The 18,971-nt window shown below is 33.3% G+C and overlaps 1 protein-coding gene across 5 annotated transcripts in view; it reads right to left on the bottom strand.

Moving 5' to 3' along the window:
• Positions 1 to 1,991: 1,991 nt before the first annotated feature.
• The window catches only part of PTBP3 (polypyrimidine tract binding protein 3), a 99,834-nt gene continuing 82,854 nt past the window's right edge, over positions 1,992 to 18,971 (bottom strand). For 3 of the 5 annotated variants that reach the window (XM_063081561.1, XM_063081563.1, XM_063081565.1), the window contains 7 exons: positions 12,802 to 12,879; positions 10,297 to 10,436; positions 10,004 to 10,037; positions 7,377 to 7,469; positions 6,266 to 6,482; positions 3,050 to 3,127; positions 1,992 to 2,902 (listed from right to left, as the gene is read on the bottom strand). In XM_063081561.1, the coding sequence (XP_062937631.1) occupies positions 2,770 to 2,902; positions 3,050 to 3,127; positions 6,266 to 6,482; positions 7,377 to 7,469; positions 10,004 to 10,037; positions 10,297 to 10,436; positions 12,802 to 12,879 (773 nt within the window). In that variant the 3' untranslated portion in view covers positions 1,992 to 2,769. The remainder of the gene's footprint in view (positions 2,903 to 3,049; positions 3,128 to 6,265; positions 6,483 to 7,376; positions 7,470 to 10,003; positions 10,038 to 10,296; positions 10,437 to 12,801; positions 12,880 to 18,971) is intronic. The other 2 variants (XM_063081564.1, XM_063081562.1) reach the window with 2 other exon arrangements.

The following is an 18,971-nucleotide window of genomic DNA, read 5'->3' as shown; positions in this document are numbered from 1 at the left end:
TCTTGAAAAGTGATAAGACAATACTCCTTAAAATAAGGTAAATAAACTTAAAAATAGTATACTAGGACAGATCAACAGCAAAAATAAATCATTGCTTATTAGATATCAAATAAATGCATGCCAAAACAAAAATACACAGATCTAGTTTTTCCACCACTCTTGATATTTTTTAATCTTTTTACAAAAACTATGCCAACACAAATTCTGTAGACCTCAATAATTCAAACAAGCAAATAGCTCAACATGGAAAACATCCATGTGCTACAGCTAATTTAGACACAAACTGATGGTTTCAAACATGCTATTTTAAAATAAGAACATCTCACTTTTCCAATCTTAATTTGGTTAGTATTTTTTGTCAATAAATTAAACTGTATGTAATGTGCATATGTATACACAACATTAGAAGAGTGTGTGTACACACACACACACACACACACACACACACACACACCACACACACCACACACACCACACACACCCTACACAATACCTGAAAAGAATTCAAATGTTCTCTCTCAAATTAAAGGCCATTCCCTACTTCAAAATTACATTCAACACTATTAAGATCTCCAGTCTCCTATCAGTAACTGTTGCTACACTTATGCTGATTGTGAAGAGAATCATGAATTAATAAATTACATAGCAATTCCCAACTTAAAGCAAAGGAAATAATCCAATTTAACATGCCACTGAAAATTATAATAGTGCCTGTGTAGAAGGAAAATAAGGGCAAACTTTGAGAGATTTCTTAAATTTTTTTCTAACCCCCTCACCCCGTGTTTGGATAAAAATATTTCGTAGGCAGAAAAAAAACACAACTAGGTAAACGATTATACCTATCTATTCAGCCAATACTAACAGATCCATTCGAAAGGTCTCAACTTAGTATCCTGTTCTACCAACTAACTGATGCTCAGTGTTGAGTGAATTCTGCTTTTTAAACAACCTGTAACATCTCTTGCAGTCTCTATTTTTTTTGTAAAATTTCTTTTGTAAAAACCTCCCGATGTTCAAAATTCATGGCTGGAATTAGCAAAGTGGTTGAGATATTCTTTTAAAATTTGAGATGAGCTACTTTGAGAATGTAAAAAGTGCAAAAGGGTGGACAAAAATGATCCTTTTGACAAATTCTGCTTTAAAAAAAATCTGATCAAGCATTAAAGGAATAACTAGCAAAAGCAAAATTATCTTATTAAAAAGAAACAATTTTTCATTATATAATCACTTAAGCAACATTAAAATGTACTCTTACGTTCAACCAAAAAGAGAGAGAAGGACAGAGTACAAGAAATAACCCATCTTCTCACACTCTAAACATGTGGGCACTCAGTAATGAAGTTACATTAACAAAGAAAAGTAAGTTTTCACTTAAGTATTGAGAAAAACCAAGTAATCCTGAGACAAATTCTGATGGGTGATGAAGATGAAACTAAGACTGCATTCTATATCCCCAAACTAGTATGCAAAAACTGGCAATAACTTATCAGTCACAACGTAAAGAGGCCTACAAGTGTGCACTGAGTAATTCCCCATCACTCCATCTCATCTCTGCACTGAAGCACCAAAATTTGAATAAAAACCATTACTTATGAGAAACCACTTAAAACTGCAATGAAAGAAACTTTAAAATCCTTACCAAAACAAGGAAAGAAAAAACAAAACACTCACCAAGTCCACAACATAGCTTTCAAGATATTTAGATAAAACTCTAACCTACTGTATCTTAAGCACATAATAAGGCACATAATAAGAAATTAAGTAAATACACAGTAATTCTGAATAAGTATTAGAGATTACAGTGGTACAAAAACCCCTTGAGATTAATTTTTTCTAAAAGAAGACCTTACCAAAAATAACTTTTAAAAAATCTGTCAAACCATATGATAGACCTGAATATTTTCCTTAAGACTGTAAACTTTTTTTCCTGAAAACAATTATAAAAAAGTAGTTCATAAGTAGAATTATTTTTCTTTTAAAATTTTCCAAGGTGATATTATACTATGATGTGTTATTCTGAAATTTAAAATGGGATTTTTCCTAATAAAACTATTAATTATCTTGACATCTTAACAGATCCTGGTTGGATTCCACTTCATTTCCCTGGGGACAGTCAAGACACTTCATTTTTCCAAATAGCTTTAAAAAGCTAAAAGATAGGTATTATTCAAAGGAGTGTCTAATAGTGAGAAAAAAGATATCATTGAAAGAAAACATGCAAGTTTATAAAACTGCTTCCAGTGCAACTCAATGTGTTTATGTATATTAACCATCAATATATGGCAAATATTTGATGTAATTTATAACTGAACATAATTTCCTACAGGGGTCAAACTTCTGAATCATTAAGTTAAAAACTTGGCCATAAATGATTTAAATTACTTACATTAAGTAATAAGTCCATATGTTTACATTTTTCAAAGTACAAAGGAGTTTAGAAATGTTGTATAAGGCTGATCTGGACCCAAACTTAAAGAAATTTCATCCTCTCAAAATCTAATTTAATATAGGGAGGTAAATTATTGAAAAAATATTTTTTCCTGCAGGTTATTTTCATAGAAACCATGGTACAAAGAAAAAACAAAACTTTGATCACATACTGGCAGGGGAAAAAAAGAATGTCTCCTGATTTTTTTAATATACTTAAATATCAAACTCAGAAAGTTATTTTTGTGAAAGAGGCAGAATTGGTCTTGAGCTGCTTCAGTCAATGTCTGAAGGTTTTACTAAAATTATGGTCCAGTTTTAGGAGAAAAATTCACAAAAAAGTCAGATTGTAGATTTTGAGAAGGAAACTCTGAGGTGATGATTTTCTCCTAGGTCATGGTTATGAAGCTCAATGAGGGCCTGGATTGCTTCTTCCACAGATCCCAACTGAATGAGCGCCATTTTGCGATCTTTCCTGAAAAATGTATAAGAAATATAAAATGTATTTAGGATTTATTTTGCCTCCAGATCTCCTCCCCCACATCAGATTTCACTGAACTACCTTAAAATTTGCATACTATATTAAATAATGTTAACGTATTTCTTGAAAGAAAGGACTTACTGAAAGAATTTAAAAGCCTTCACTGAACATCCAGCTTCTATGAAAAGGTTCTTCAAAGCATCCATTGTAACAGAAGGGCTGTGAAAACATCACAGAGAGTCAACTACCCTAGCCCCAATTCTCAAATGAAGCACAGATTAACTTTTGCAATCATCAAAGCTCTAGAATATTTTATATTTTATGTAAAGAAGACATAACTGGAAGTGCCCTGAAAGATGTTCAAAATTAACTCACACACATCACCCAACAATGGAATTTTGTCTCAATCTTTGCAGAACATATGGGCAGGTATATAAAGGGCAAGAAAATCTTTCTATATTTATTTCAAAGTGGTTATTAGTCATACCACTGGCTTCAGTAATTACCTCTGCTACTGCCAAAGTTACTATGTTAGCTCTGATTTATCTTCCACCAGCCAGAGTTCTACATTTTCAACGCTTTCAAGGTAATTCTGAATGTGTGTATGTGGCACCCAGGCTCTAAGATGGCCTTGGGTATTCCCCTCCCATAATGAATAGACATGTCCTCTGTAACTCTGAGGATATTGTAGAAATGACAATATGTGACTTATGAAGCTGAAAGACATTGTGGCACTTTGTCCTCCCTTGAATCATCAGCATTGGAAGAAACCAGCTCTCATTTCATGAGGCCAGTCCTGTGAAATCCTTGTTGGAAGAAACTGAGGCCTCTTTTAACAACCAGGCACATGAGTGAGCCACTATGGAAGTAGATCCTCTAGCTCTAGTTAAAACCTTCAGATGACTGCATCTGCGTCCAGCATCTTGACTGCAAACTTAAGAGGGACTCTCAGCCAAACCACTCAGCTAAGCCACTTCTGGATTCCTGACCCGCAGAAACAGTATAAGATAACGAACATTTACTACTGTGTTAAACTGTTACATTTGGGGTGATCTGTTACGAGACAGTAATAACTAATACAGTGGGTCTATCACATGACAGTCAACTGACTAAGAGTAGACTCCTCATCTTCTCAAAACTGCCAACAAGGACAGTGTAGTAGAACAATCACTGGCTTTGCAAGGAGATCTGAGTTCATAGTCTATGCCTCAATCACATGTTATATCACTTTGAGTAAGTTAATTAACCTGAGTCTCAGTTTCATTAATAAAATTAAACTAATAACCTTACTTAAAAGATTATTATGGATTTGAACTGGCCAGCTGCCAGCCACAAAAAAAAAAAAAAAAAAAAAAAGATTATTATGCATAAAGTCAGAATGTGAAATAGTGGTTACCAGGGGGCTGGGAATTGGGGGATAATGGGGAGTTACTGCTTAATGGGTATAGAGTTTCAGTTTGGGATGACAAAAAGATTCTGCGAACAGAGTTGATGGTTGCACAAATAATGTAAATGTACTTAATGTGAATATATTCTGCACTATACACTTAAAAATGGTTAAAGGTAAATTTTAAGGTATGTATATTTTACAATAATTTTTTTTAAAGGTTTTTATGGAAATAAACGAGGCAATAAATGTAAAGCACCAGCATAGTGCCCAGAACTTGGAATATGGTTCGAAAAATATTAATGTCCTTTCCTCTTCTACCTACATGTAGGTTGCAACTGGTGACCAGCTCCTACATAATGTGTTGTATTTAAGAAGCTAACAAATACAGGCACCTGCCTCAGTTTCTAATTGTTTCCCATATACCCTACTCCTAGTGATGAGCTGCTAAATTTCTAGATCCAAGTAATATACATTTTTTTCTCAAGTGACTCCTCTAGTTTCCTAGCTGACATGAAGTTTGATCCATTGCCCAATTCAGATTCAAGGTTTCTCGACGTAGCCTAGCAGAGAGGTTGGGCATTCAACACTATTTTGAATAATTATTTTCTATTTTCATTCTCATTCTCAATAATGTTCCAGAATTTACCCTTCTCTATCTCCTCAGTCTTTAAATTTTTACACACACACATATACATATACACACACACCCCACAGTTTTTACCCCCTCCTTTCCAATGTTTATCCCCCTTCATGTATTAGTTTAAATTATATAAAATTGCCATTCTTGTAGACCAAGGATATCAAGAATTAGCACAGGGGTTAACAGTTTTTCTTTAACAGGCCAGATAGTAAATACAACAGGCTCTGTGGGCCATATAGCCTCTGTTGCAACTATTAAGCTTTACTATTGCAACTCAAAAGCACCCATAGATAATATGTCAATGAGTAAGTAAAACTGTGTTGCCTGAAACTTTATTTATGAAAGGTGAAATCTGAAGTTGTTCTTGTTGGCTGGCCAGTACAGGGATCAAACCCTGGACCTTGGTGTTATCAGAACCACGCTCTAAACAACAGAACTAACCAGCCAGCCCTGAAATTTGAATTTTATAGAATTTTCTCATATCACAAAATATTTTTCTTTTGCTTTTTTTCCCAACCATTTTAAGATTAAAAATTATTCTTAGGGCCGAGCCCGTGGTGCACTCGGGAGAGTGCGGCGCTGGGAGCGCAGCGACGCTCCCGCCGCGGGTTCAGATCCTATATAGGAATGGCCGGTGCTCTCACTGGCTGAGTACCAGTCATGAAAAAGACAAAAATAAATAAATTTAAAATTAATTAATTAATTAATTAATTAATTAATTAATTAATTATTCTTAGCTCACAGATATCCAAAAATACCCATGGGTTGTAGTTTGTCAATCTCTGGGTTAGAAAAGATCTAAAGAACACACCCAATACAACAAGGGTTAATAAACAGACCTGTAGAGTGGTCACAGGGAAATAACTTTTAGCTTTTAAGTAATTAATATATATATAGCTTTGCAGCTGACAGATAAAAAGTACAGAATTAATTTTTACCAAATTCTTAGATACATAAATTACTTGATTTTGCTACAGTGGCTACTTCAGAGTTGTTACTTCTGCAAAGGAATGAACAGAATATTTCTGCTTACACTTATTTTTATGATCCTTATTTTCCACTTTTTTATTTTTTACACTTATTTTATAACTGAAAGGTAACTAGCTGCTAATTTCTATTCGGAAAGAAAATTTTAAAACATGACTATCTCTCCACTTTGTAGTGTATGAGATGACACTTCTGAAGGCATGACGGCAAATAAATTATCTTACAAAAAATCGGTGATCAAGACAACTGCTAAATAATCTTAATTTCACAGTTTTTAATCTCTTAAACCATACACTATAGATTATTAATCACCTAAGTAAACAACTTATTAGGTACATACGGAATGTTGGAAAGATGCAGAGTGGCTGATGGTGGAAAGATATTCTGGAAGTTTTTAGAGCCAGGTTTTTTAAAACGATGCAAAGGACTATTGCTGAAATCCTTAGTCAGACCTTGGTCTTCTTGTCCCTCTCGAGGAAGTTGAACTGCTTGATGTTTAGACAGTGTTGCACGAAGTACTTTTCCATAAAGTCTCTGACCACTTAGATGGTTCATTGCTAGAATATAGGAAGAAAATAAGGAAAGTTTGGGTATTAAGATAGATTCTCAGTAATATTTATCTAAATCATCATAAATTATTTTTATTTAGTAATTTAAAATTATATTGTCTAGCTGGCCAGTTAGCTCAGTTGGTTAGAGCATGGTACTGATTACATCAAGGTCCGGGGTTCAATGCCTACACCGGCCAGAAAAAAAACTAAAAAATAAAATAAAATTATATTGTCAGTTTGAGGTAAGGATTTGAAATCCAAAAACTCTTAAGAAAATGTATTAAATGACTTCATTTTACTATAATAAAAGCAATTTTTAATAAAATAAATAACAAACCAACCAAACAAAAAATAACTATCTTCCCAGCAAAGTGCTATGAAATTCCAGAGTGCCTGGAACATAAGTGCTCATGAAATGGTTATTGAATATATTAGTTTTATCTCAAGCAAAGCATTTTTATAAGAAATCTGAATGGTAATATTTTAATAGACCATAACAGTGAGGCTGTAGAACAACACCTTCTTACACCATGAAAGGTAAATTCTGCCCAAACTTTTAAGCCACTCAACAGTCCTAGAAAACTTAACTTGAGAAGGAGAAGAAATGAACAAAATAAAACAAAACAAGTCATGTTTATTAGTTTAAACAAGCGGAAAACCCTGGAGTCAAAGCTTTAAACATCAACAATATGTACAAGTAGATAAATGAACTTCAGACTTAAAAGAGTAATGAATATTTTTTAATCTTAAAATGTAAGCAGGTGCAATTAATGATAGAGACATTATCACAAGGAGGTATTCTTCTGTAAAATTATATTCCTACTAGCTATAAGTTTAATTTGAAGGAAAATTCACATAAACAGGGGGCAGGTTATCATTATTATTATTAATTATTAGTACCTAGCTGAGCTTGATTTGCATCTGCCATCTGAACCAAGGCATTTTCTTTCTTATTAAACATAATCTTCACTCGATGTACATCACCATACACTCCTAATTAAAAACAAAACAAAACACTTTTTAATGCCCAATTGTGTAGTGTTTAATTAATTTTACTAATATATTTAAGGAAGGCTTCTTTTTTCATACTATATATTCTCCCTTCGCAATTTCATACATAAACTCCCAAATTTTTATCTCTTCCAAGTTCCAGTCTATTCATCTACCCCCCTTTTTTCACTTGAATGTCCCACAAACACTTCAAATTTAATAGTCCCAAACTCATTCACACCTGCCTTCCCCTCCCTACTTCCAGTGTTCACTAACCCTGTGGATTAATGGTACCATTACCCACATAGTTTCCCCAGTCAGACACCTGGGAGTGATCTGTAGACTCCTCCCTCTCCTTTAACCCTTGTGTCCAATCAATCACGAGCACCTGTTGATTCTATGACCTAAACACCTCTCACATTTGTCCACTTCTCTCCATCTTCACAACCATCAAAACTATCATCACCATTTTATATTGGGACTACCAGAACAGCCTCCTAACTGATCTCACTACACTCTACTTTTCTATACTACTGTTTCCCAAAGTGAGTTCCAAATTCCAAAGGACAGGCAAAATGACTCATTGGGGTGTCAGAAGAAAATGATCAAGCTCTTATGTATACTGACCTGTTCATACAAACCAATATGGAAACACTACATTTTAAGAATTTTTAACATACGCATGAAAATAGAGGCAGGAGAATCTACAATGTGAATGGCATTCTCTCTCTTTTTCTTCCTTCATTGTACTGCCATATATTGCAGTTTATATGCTACAGGGTATCACTGACATTATAAAAGTAAGATCTTTCAGTAGTAGCATCATTATCATACTTTGTAATGCAATGAGAGAATAACTATGATAATATTCAAGGCACACAAAGATGTACTGGTTATTTTGTGGGCAAGCACCTAAGGCAAGTGAATGTAGAAACAAATGACATTTTAAAAATTTTAAGCAAAAAGACAAGTATGCCAAATTTGCTGCCCTTTTCCGAAATGACAAGTGGGTGAAGACATTCTTTAAAAACTAAACGCAATTTGTTCTTCAGGGTGAATTTTCTTTAAATGAGTGAGAAACTAACTACTATTAGAAAGAAACATACTATGGCTAGAAAAGAGTCACATGAAAATGATTTTATTACTGAAAAGTACATAGACGTATAATTAATAAAAATTTTTACTGTGACTGCAAATGAGCATGACGGATTTCTCTGGGGTGATAGACATGTTCTAAAATTGGACCATGATGATGGCTGCACAACTGTGTAAATTTACTAAAAATCACTGAGTTGTACAACTAAAACAGATGAACAGTACGGTTGTAAATTACACTTCAAAAATGCTGTTAAAAAAACTATTACCACTCAATTCTCTTATTTAAAAAATCTTACAAATGAACAGTACCAGTGGGTTTTAACCCCATTTGTTCAATATATTTAGATAAAACAGATTTCAAGATCCACTGATTTACAGGGGAAAAAAATGGAACTTTCTAGATAAAATATAAGAAAAATTAGTGGATTAGACTAAAAAAATTAGTAAATTAATGAAGTAACATCAACAATGAGACACTTCCAGTTAGACTGCCTATTTTATGATGTATCTTTTTCAGTTACAACAACCATTAAGATCAAGTACTGTAATATAAATTAAAAAATTTTTTTTAAAAGATCAAGTACTATAATAATCAGTCCTTAGAATACCAAATCAAAATGAAAAACAAAGATATTTTTAAAATAATAAAGGATATTAAATCATATTTCTCACTAAATGTAAATATTTTTTATGGGAAAAAGGTTTTCTATCATTAATAAAAATCTTTAAAATACTGAGTACTGCTATTTCATTGCTCTCATATTTCTACACTTGTGTACATTTTATACTTTATAATAAAACTGGGTACAATTTATAAATAATTAATCACATATAAATTAGAAATACATGCTAATTTTTTTCTTTTACTGAGGGAGGGATCCGTTAGAAAGTGTGGAGACTATTTTTGAAACTTGAATCTTATGCTACTTGCTTGCTTAAAACTATTCAATGGTTTCCCATTGTTCCTAGGTTAAAAACAAAACTCCTTAATATAGCTCACACAGCTCTTCATGACCTTGCCCCTATCCATCTGTCCAGCTTCAAAGTATCTCTCTCTTAGACTCCACTGGGCTTCCTTTACTTCCATGTACCAGGATCTCCCTCTCTCACTCTCTGCTAGTATCTGTGGAACGACATTTACCTTCCCTTTCTGCCTGGCCGAGTCTTTCTCATTTTCCACAAGTCAGCTTAACTGTCATTCCTATTGATTCTCTCAATTAGATTAGGTCTCCCTGCTTTTTGCTCCCATTAAAACCTTTATTTCCTCTTTTATAAAACTTTATTGTAATTACTTACTAAGTCTTTACTCACTGCTCTATACTCAGCGTCAAACACACTACTCAGCACACATGGAGGTAATCAGTAAGTATTACTAAATGAATGAAATGTGCTCAATTCACATCTGCAGATAATATTAAAAACAGCAAAAATGAACTTACCAAATAGGATAAAAAGCCCATGTGGTGTGATAAGCTGTTTGAAAAGGATAACATAAAATATGAGCATCTGACTAAATAATTTAAGTAAAAACTTTAAATAAGTTTATTTATGATGTGATAATTACAGCTGATTTTGTTTAAAGTATGGATGATATGCTTCTCAATATACTAGTAACAAATTCTAATAAAAATTCTTAAAATAAACAAGTATTTTAATTAGAATACAACCTTAGGTCAGCAGCTACTACACATCCTCCTGAAAAACTATTTTCATGTAATACTTTTCAACTCACATCAGGATTGAGATTGGTGACAAGTAGAACAGAATTTCCTGGTATACCACTAGCTCCAGGAATGGCCATCCTTCCAGTGACAGCAGAGGAGGTGATTGTGAGAGGACCAAGAGCTCCAGGAACAGCTGGGACTGATAGACCTTTTAAAAACATCAAAAGCATTTCATATTCTAGTCATCTGGAAAATTATAACAGTATATATAACTTAAGTAAATGAAAACAAAAATATAGAAAAAAAAGATGTCATGGCTACCCTAAGCATAGCTATCAAAGGCCAGTTTTTGCTCTACAGAGTCTGTCTGGAAGCTGAGTTCATTATTTGTTGACATCATCATACTCAGTAGTCTACTATTCATAAGACATTCTGCAGAGTAACTGAAGTTATTGGTCTTAAAAAAGCTATTAGGTAGGCTTTCAGAGAATTTATCAACTTGTAAACACTCCCTCTGTTTCTTGAAATGGATATATTCTAGCACCTTTCTATCAAGTGGATATAATTTTCATATTGCCTTCTACCGTAAAATCAAATACATATTTTTAAAAAAATCCTTCAGCAGAAGTCATAAACAAGCATGCTAGGTAGTGCTGTATGATATCTATTTGGGAAAAAACACTTTATAACTATGTAAAGTATGATATGAACATCATTACGACCAACAATAGATTTACAGAATTCAATATTCTTTTGTAGCAGAAATTTTCAGAGCTCTCCACTCCCCTAGACATTATGGAACTACTAGAAGTTCTATAATCCTGGAATATTGGCACTATACTTAAAACAGTTCACTTTCCCAAAATTCCCACTTTTTGTGTTCTTGACTTAAGTATCTGAGGTAAAATCTCTAGTTTATGTAAAATGAACCAATTCCTTAATTTATTGATTCTTTAAGCTCTAAATTCTTTGTAACAGACAGTCTGTCCAGTTTACACACACACCATATGATTAGATTATAATTGTCAAGCAAAAGAGGCTGAAGGTAAAATACATTGCAATCTAAGAAGGTCATTACTACTATCATCCATACTGCTGAATTTTAAAACTGTGCAGACTACATTCTCAGGCTAAATACTTTTCCATGAAATCTACATCCAATAGTCCTTCACATAAACTCTTTCCATGCCCCTCCAAACCAACCATGTAACTTTTGCAGTTTGTAGGTCTGTTATACATGGGCTAAGAGTATAGCTTTGCTGCATTGTGGGATATGTACACACACGAGGGTACTTCAAAAAGTTTTTCGAAAAACAGAATTAAAAGGTAATATGAATCTCTCCATGAACTTTTTGAAATACTGTGTGTGTGTGCGCGCGTACTCTACTAGATCCTCTATTAGACCTTAAAAGTCTGATCAAGTCAGGAGTCCTCTTTAGTCACTTTTTATCTTTCTTAACACCTATTATTGCGTTTTATACATAGAGTGTGTCTAAAAAAAAAAAAAAATAGCTAAAATGAGGGAAAACATATATCACTACTTCCAAGTGTCTACCAATTAAACTTTAGGGAGCTTTAAACAAGTAAAAACTATGTTTTTTAACAGAATAGGTGGACTATTCACTTAATTATATGTATCGTTAGATGTATTGAAAATCATCAAATATCTAAAATTTAAACCTCAACCTTATCACTCTTTCCTTTTTAGTTAATTCCATCCTCTTTATCGAAAAAGCAGAATTGGAAGGTTAGGATATAAACATTATTGCCAGAAAGCATCTACGTTGCAATTTAAGATACAGTTACAATCAGGAATCAGCTAGAAGCTGGATACATAGTATGTAGAAAAGGCTTAACACTATGCCATTCCCCCAATCAACCTCGGTGTTTTCTTTAGGCACCAACCATAAAGCAAAATTTTTTTCTTCTCCTTAAGTTATGATCAAATTCATTTTGTTTACTATTTGGGAAAGAATTGGAGTCATTATCCAAGTATTAATCAACTCTTCTATCCCTTAATTACCTCCATTAGCTAAAGAGAAAAAAATATATCCCCTGAAGTGAATGGCATGCACACCCTTCTATGGTAATCTTCTGAACCCATTAATGACAAAGGATTTTCTGGAGAAATGTTTATTAATTCAAATATTTACTGACTGCACACTATGTGTTGAGTGCTGTCCAAAGGCACTGAAGACACAAAGATAAGACACAGACCTGTTCAACACATAATTGATAAGCTTATTAGCAAAGACAGAAGCAGCTCATAAATTTTACAATCAACTAAAAAGGCAAATCTAAGATTATTTAATGTGCTCAGCCTACAGTTATCTGTGCCAATGGAAGGTATAAATGATGCAGAACATATAACGGAATTATTGGAGTTAAGAATGGAACCAGGGAGAATTATTTGTAAATAAAAGGAAGCTGTGCATCATGTGACTCGTGTCTATGGCTGATACACATAATGCTTTCATTGTAAATATGATAACATTTTCCATCTATTGATAAGTTCCTAGAAAATACAGAACTTCACTGAAAAATCATGTCGAATTCGACTTTAAAAGAGTCACCTGTAGCTTGAGGAAATCCAATGGCTGGGGCAAATCCAGCAGCCCCCGCATATGGTGAAGAAATTATACCTGGTGCACCTAATGGAGAAGAGAAGCTAAAATAAATATACTACCATCTATAAATATGGTTATCAAAACAATATAAAATGGCTATATGAGAATATATTATTGATAAAAAGATTCTTTTACAGTACTAGGGACCACCATTCAACAGGTGGTCCCTAGTCTACAAGTAAAGAGTCTCTGTCACTTCCATAGGCTAACCCCTTTCAACTGGGTTCAAGGATCAAGAGTACAGCTTAGTTGTCAATTATTTTTAGACTAGGCTGAAATTCTTGCCCTTATTTAGAACAATATTTCTATATGAAAAATCATCACTCATTAAATCTTATTAAATCATTCTGTATCTATGGGTTACCATGCTGATAAAAAGAAATATGAGATAAGATCCTTCCCCTTGAGAAGTTTACAAACTAAGTATGAATTGCAAGAGTCATATGCTGAGTGGTATAAATATAAAAGTACTGCAAGTGGACTAAAAAGAAGGGATCACAGAGGGTTCATTGTTATTGATGGGAGGTTTCTCTGAAGGTCAAACTTGAGTTAGAGGCTGGCCAGTTAGCTAAGTTGGTTAGAGCTTAGTGTTATAACACCAAGGTCAAGGACTCAGATTCCCATACCAGCCAGTCACCAAAAAGAAAAAAAACAACAAAGAAAACTTCAGTTAGACATTATGTAATTGAAAAACACAGTGCATACTGTGTACTAGATGCTAAAGAAATGCTGGTCTTCTTCCCTTTCCTTGAAGAAGCCTGGTGGCTGTGCATCATCAACAAAAATCAAAGTTAGTTTTAATGGAGAAGTCAGTTCTAGTAGAAAAATAATTAATTTGGTATGAGGCATGTCAAGTTTGAGGTGATATTAAGACATTCAAATAGAAATGATAACACGTAGAAATAAGGGGGGGCAAACTCAGACAAAATATTATAAGTAAACACAGATTTGCAAGTCATCTGTGTAGAAATACATGTGAAAGCAATACAAATGACAACTCCACTAAAAATAGCACAAGAAACAAAGAGCTAGATACTGGGAGTATTAGCACATTTAAGCAGTAAAAAGAAAAGGAATATCCTACAGAAAACAGAAAGTGAACAGCCTCAGAAATAGGGAAAAAAATCAATGAATTATAGTACCTCAGGATATAGAGGAATAGAATTTCAAAAGGGGAGAAGAGGAGGATCTTCAAAAAAGGTCACAGAGAATGAGAAATGAAAAGGTAAACAACAGTTTTACAGAAATGGGAAAAGTTAGGTTGCAAAAGTCAAAGGGAGGGTTTTGTTTTTTTAATGATAGGGAGACAAGCACATTTACAGGCAGAAGTATATAGACTATATTTTCCAGAGGAGATAAAAGCTCATATAATTTTATGCTCTTCATTAAAGAGAATTATTTAACAATCTGTTAAATACATAACTGTAATTTATTATAATAATTCAAGAAAATATAATCATAAGAGACTGCAGGGATAGAGCTAGGAGAGAATTGACAGTAACTGAAAATGCAAAAAATAAGAATAACTGACAGAATAATTGATGAAATAAGAGGGGAGTGAAATCCATGCAGCAAGTATATACTGAAAGCGTACTATGAGCTAAGTATTCTCCTAGTGAGGAATCACTGAACAAAGCAGACAAGAATGTTTGTCCTGCTAAACGTACAAGATCACAGGTAAAATTAATCATTTTTACAACTATATTTAAGGCATAAAGGAATATTTAATAAAAAAAACTCCAAGATAGATATGAGAAATTATGGAAATTTATGCTAGAAAATCTAATTAGTTAAACATAGAGATATGATAGAAACTGTATTAATCTTGCCAAGTATTCACATGCACCTTCTATATAACTGGCCACTTGTGACTTGCAGTGCCTTCTGTGGGAGCAGCATACATTTCTATCCAATTCACAATAGGCTTAATCATGTCATATGTTTTTGTCAAGAAAAAAAGAGAGAAATGACATATGCCACCTCTACACATAAGCTTTAAGAGGCATTACAGGTTTACACCAGTTCAGTTATTCTTTAATCTCTTTCATAAGAATGACATGTCTCAAATAGGAGTGAGACCTTCAGCCTGGGCCCAAGATCAAAAAGACATGTGAAGGAAGGATGCAATAGTTGATTCACAACTGCTGCAAAGGCATGTGAGAGAAATAAATGTTAACTGCTATAAACCACTTATTTGGAGAGTTCAGGGTGGGGGGGGAGGGAAGAAAGAAGTAGTTTTTAAACACAGCAAAGTGACTAATACAGATGGCTTTGGTGGCAGGGGGGCAGTAGGTTTTGGAGAAATGAAATACATTTTTGAGAAAACTATCACAAAGCATTCAATAGAGATGAATAAAAGAAATAGCAAACAATTATCAAGGCTAAATTTTAAATAATCATTTCCATGTAAGACATGATTAATAAGAACATTGGTTAAAATTGGACAACAGAATCGTTTTAAAAGTTTCTATAAATCTACACTTCTCAAATGAGCAGAAATAGAAACATTTTAGCAAAGTAAACTGTTAGACAGTGAGTCAGTATCTTTATTTTATGAAGAAATTATACAAACCTCTAAAAAAAAAAGGTTTAAGATTTGAATGACTAAGAATAGATATTTTACATTTGGAAAATGTACCACCATGATAGCAATCAGAACAATACAAATTAATAGACAAGGCAACATTTTTACCTATGAAATCAGTTTATCACAGTGTTATTTATAATAGCAAAATCTTAAAGAAACTAGCTTAATGTCCAAATTAGAGAATGAATCAACAAATTGTGGTGAGTCTCTAGTCAAAATATGAAGCCATTTGGAATGATATTAAAGAGTATGCACTATAAAAAATATAGCACAATTACAATTGTTCCAAAAAATTTGGATATAGTAGTAGAGTAGATAATATAGACTAACCTTACCGTAGAAAATGCCCAATGAAAGAGTATAAAAACCTAAAAGTTGATAGGATGATAAATAACCAGGCAAAAAGTCTAACCCTCTGAAAATGAGCTATGGTTTGGTCAGCCTCATGGTGCAGTAGGCCAGGGGCAAATCACAGGGTTAACCCAAGGAGGGAAGTCAACAGGATACTCTCACGGCAAGGATCTATTAGTACAAGCCTAAAATAAACTACCCAATCTGCCAACTCCTCCCACCCTAAGAAGACTACAAGAGAAGTTTCCTTTGTATCTAGCAGAGAAGGGAGAAAAGTCCCCGAAAAGTTCTAACCAAATGAAGCTCTCAAGCAAATTTGCAGCCCAAATTCACATTTCTTGGGAGCCCAAAGGAACATTAATCAAGTTCTGAATTTAGGTTGAAATGATCACAAATGTAGAGCCTTTATTGTTGCAGACACATACATTCTCTTTGGAAAAACACATACCTTGATCCTAAGCCTCAAAGACCTCTCACAATTAATTCTCCAAGTAAAATGAGTAACTCATCCAAAAAAAAGTGTGTGGGGGGGCAGGCAGAAATATCTAAGCAGAACGACAACTGCAAAGATTTCTTCACTGAAATTAGCAGATAAAGATTTAAATAGCACATACGAAGAAATTTTTTAAATGCCAAAAATACCCATAGGGCAGGCAACACTTCTTTTTAAAAGAACCAAATAAAATTTCTAGAGATAAAAAACACAATTGCTGAAATTAAAAATTACTAAACAGACTTAACAAAAGATTAAACAAAGTTAAAGAAACCATTAGTGAACTGAAAGTTAGGGTCTTAAGAAATTACTCAGAGAAAAAGAAATGGAAAATATGAAAGAAAGTTTGAGATGCTGAGGATAGAATGAGAGTGTACAAAGTTCCAGAAAGAAAGAAGAGAAATGGTGGGAAGGGGAAATATATGAAAGGATAATTTCTAGAACCAATAAAAGATACCAGTCCATCAAATCAAGAAGCCCAAAGAGCTCTAATCAGAACAAATAAAAATAAATCTTTAAATAGATATATCATACTAAAACTGTAGGATACCAAAGGTGAGGAAAATACTAAAGAACAGCTAGAAAAAAAGAGCAGTAGTTAGGTTGACAGCTGACTTTCGAAGAGCAACATGAAAACCAGAATACCATGGAAAGATATCTTAAACATACTTAAAGAAAAGTATCTGTCAACCTAGAACTCTATACTCAGGAAAAACACCTTTTAAAACAAATTAGACACATTTGTGGAGAAATAAAAATGCCAAATATATTATCATGGACCTTCCCTACATGAAATACTAAAGGATATCCTTCAGGCAGAACGTAAGCATTCCCAGATGGCATGTCTAAATTGCAAGAAGGAATAAAATACCTAAAGATTTATATATTGTTTATAATCTAAATGAATATTGATTGTATAAAACAATACAGTAGTCCCCTCTTATCAGTGAGGAATACGTTCCAAGACCCTCAGGGGATGCCTGAAACCACAGATAGTACCAAATCCAGTATAAACTATGTTCTTTCCTATACATACATAACTGTAATAAAGTTTAATTTATAAATTTGGCACAGTAAGAGGTTAACAAAAATAAATAATAATAAAATAGAACAATTATAACAATATAATAAAAGTAATGTGAATGTGGTTTCTCTGTTTCTCTAAATATTGTAATATTTCAGACTGTTGTTGACTATGGGTAACTGAAACTGCAGATAGCAAAACTATACTAATTGCAAGGTTACAATCAAGTAATTTAAAAATATAATAACAACATCGTGAGTCTTAGAAGGCGGTAAAAGGAGTTAGTGTCCTAAAATTCCTAAATTATTTAAGAAAAAGGTACAGCTATCTATTAAGGAAAATTAAAAATACTAGAAGAGAAAAGAAACAGTGTTAAACTTCACAACCAGTGGCAGAAAAACAGAGTAATAATAATTAAATATTATTAACAAATATTATTAACAATTCAACAAATATTTTTAGCATGGATATTTTGTGTCAGGCCGCAGGAAAAATGAATAAACTAAATAGACACTCCCCACCCCCAAAATCTACCCTGATGAAGTTTAGCAGCGATGAAAACAGAATAAACAATACACATATAATATGCATAGTAAGTAAACTAATTGTATACTATGTAAAAAGGGGACAATTATTATTTTTTAAAAAATTGAAGAGAGAGAATCAGGAGGGCTGGTAAAGATAGGTCAAAGAAGGCAGCATGAGAAAAATCTCTCTGAGGGTATCTGAGGGAAGTGCATGCCAGGCAGAGGGAATAACCAGTGAAATGATCTGGAAGTAGGAACATACTGAACACATTTAAGAAACAACAGGGGTGTCCATATGGTAGGTAGAAGGAGGAAGTGGGGGAGCAGTAAAGGAGATATGTCAAAAAAAAAAAAAAAAAAAAAAAGGTAAAAGTGGGGTGGGGTGGATGGTATAGAGCCTGTAATCCGATGTAAAGATGGTGCCATCTACTCCGAAAGAAATTGGAACCTTTCATGGATTGTCAGCATTAGAGTGAATGATTTAACTTACATTTCTTTTCTAATTTACATACAACAAGCTGCATATATATGACATATATGTACATATTATATGATGTATATTTTATATGTAGTAGGTGATGAGTTTTGATATATACTTAAAATGTGTGAAACTATCATAACAATCAAGATAACAATTTCATTACTCCCGAGAACGTTCTTATGTCCCTTTGCAATCCATCTCTCTCTCCAAACCTTGTCCCCAGGCAATACTGATCTGTCACTATAGATTAGTCTGCATTTTATAGAAATATATATAAACAGAATCATACAATAGATTCTTTTCTGTCTGGCTTCTTTTATTCAGCATAGTTCCTTTGCCCTTATCAATAGTTTATTCCTTTTTATTGCTGAGTAATATTTGATTGTACAGGCAGACATTTTTATTCATTCACCTCAGAGTATTTAGACATTTTAATCCATTCACCTGAGAATATTTCTAGACTTTGGCTATTACAAATAAGACTGCTATGAACATTTGTGTACAAGTATCTGTGTGCACATATGCCTTCATTTCTCTTGGGTAAATATTCAGGATAATGATCAGGTCATACTGCAAGTACACATTTAACTTTTTAAGAAACTGCCTGACTCTTTTCCAAAGTAGCTGTACCATTTTACATTGCCACCAACAGA

This window comes from Cynocephalus volans, chromosome 17 (assembly GCF_027409185.1).
Source record: "Cynocephalus volans isolate mCynVol1 chromosome 17, mCynVol1.pri, whole genome shotgun sequence".
In the NCBI taxonomy this organism is placed as follows: domain Eukaryota; kingdom Metazoa; phylum Chordata; class Mammalia; order Dermoptera; family Cynocephalidae; genus Cynocephalus; species Cynocephalus volans.
This window is presented reverse-complemented; position numbering and strand designations above follow the sequence as displayed.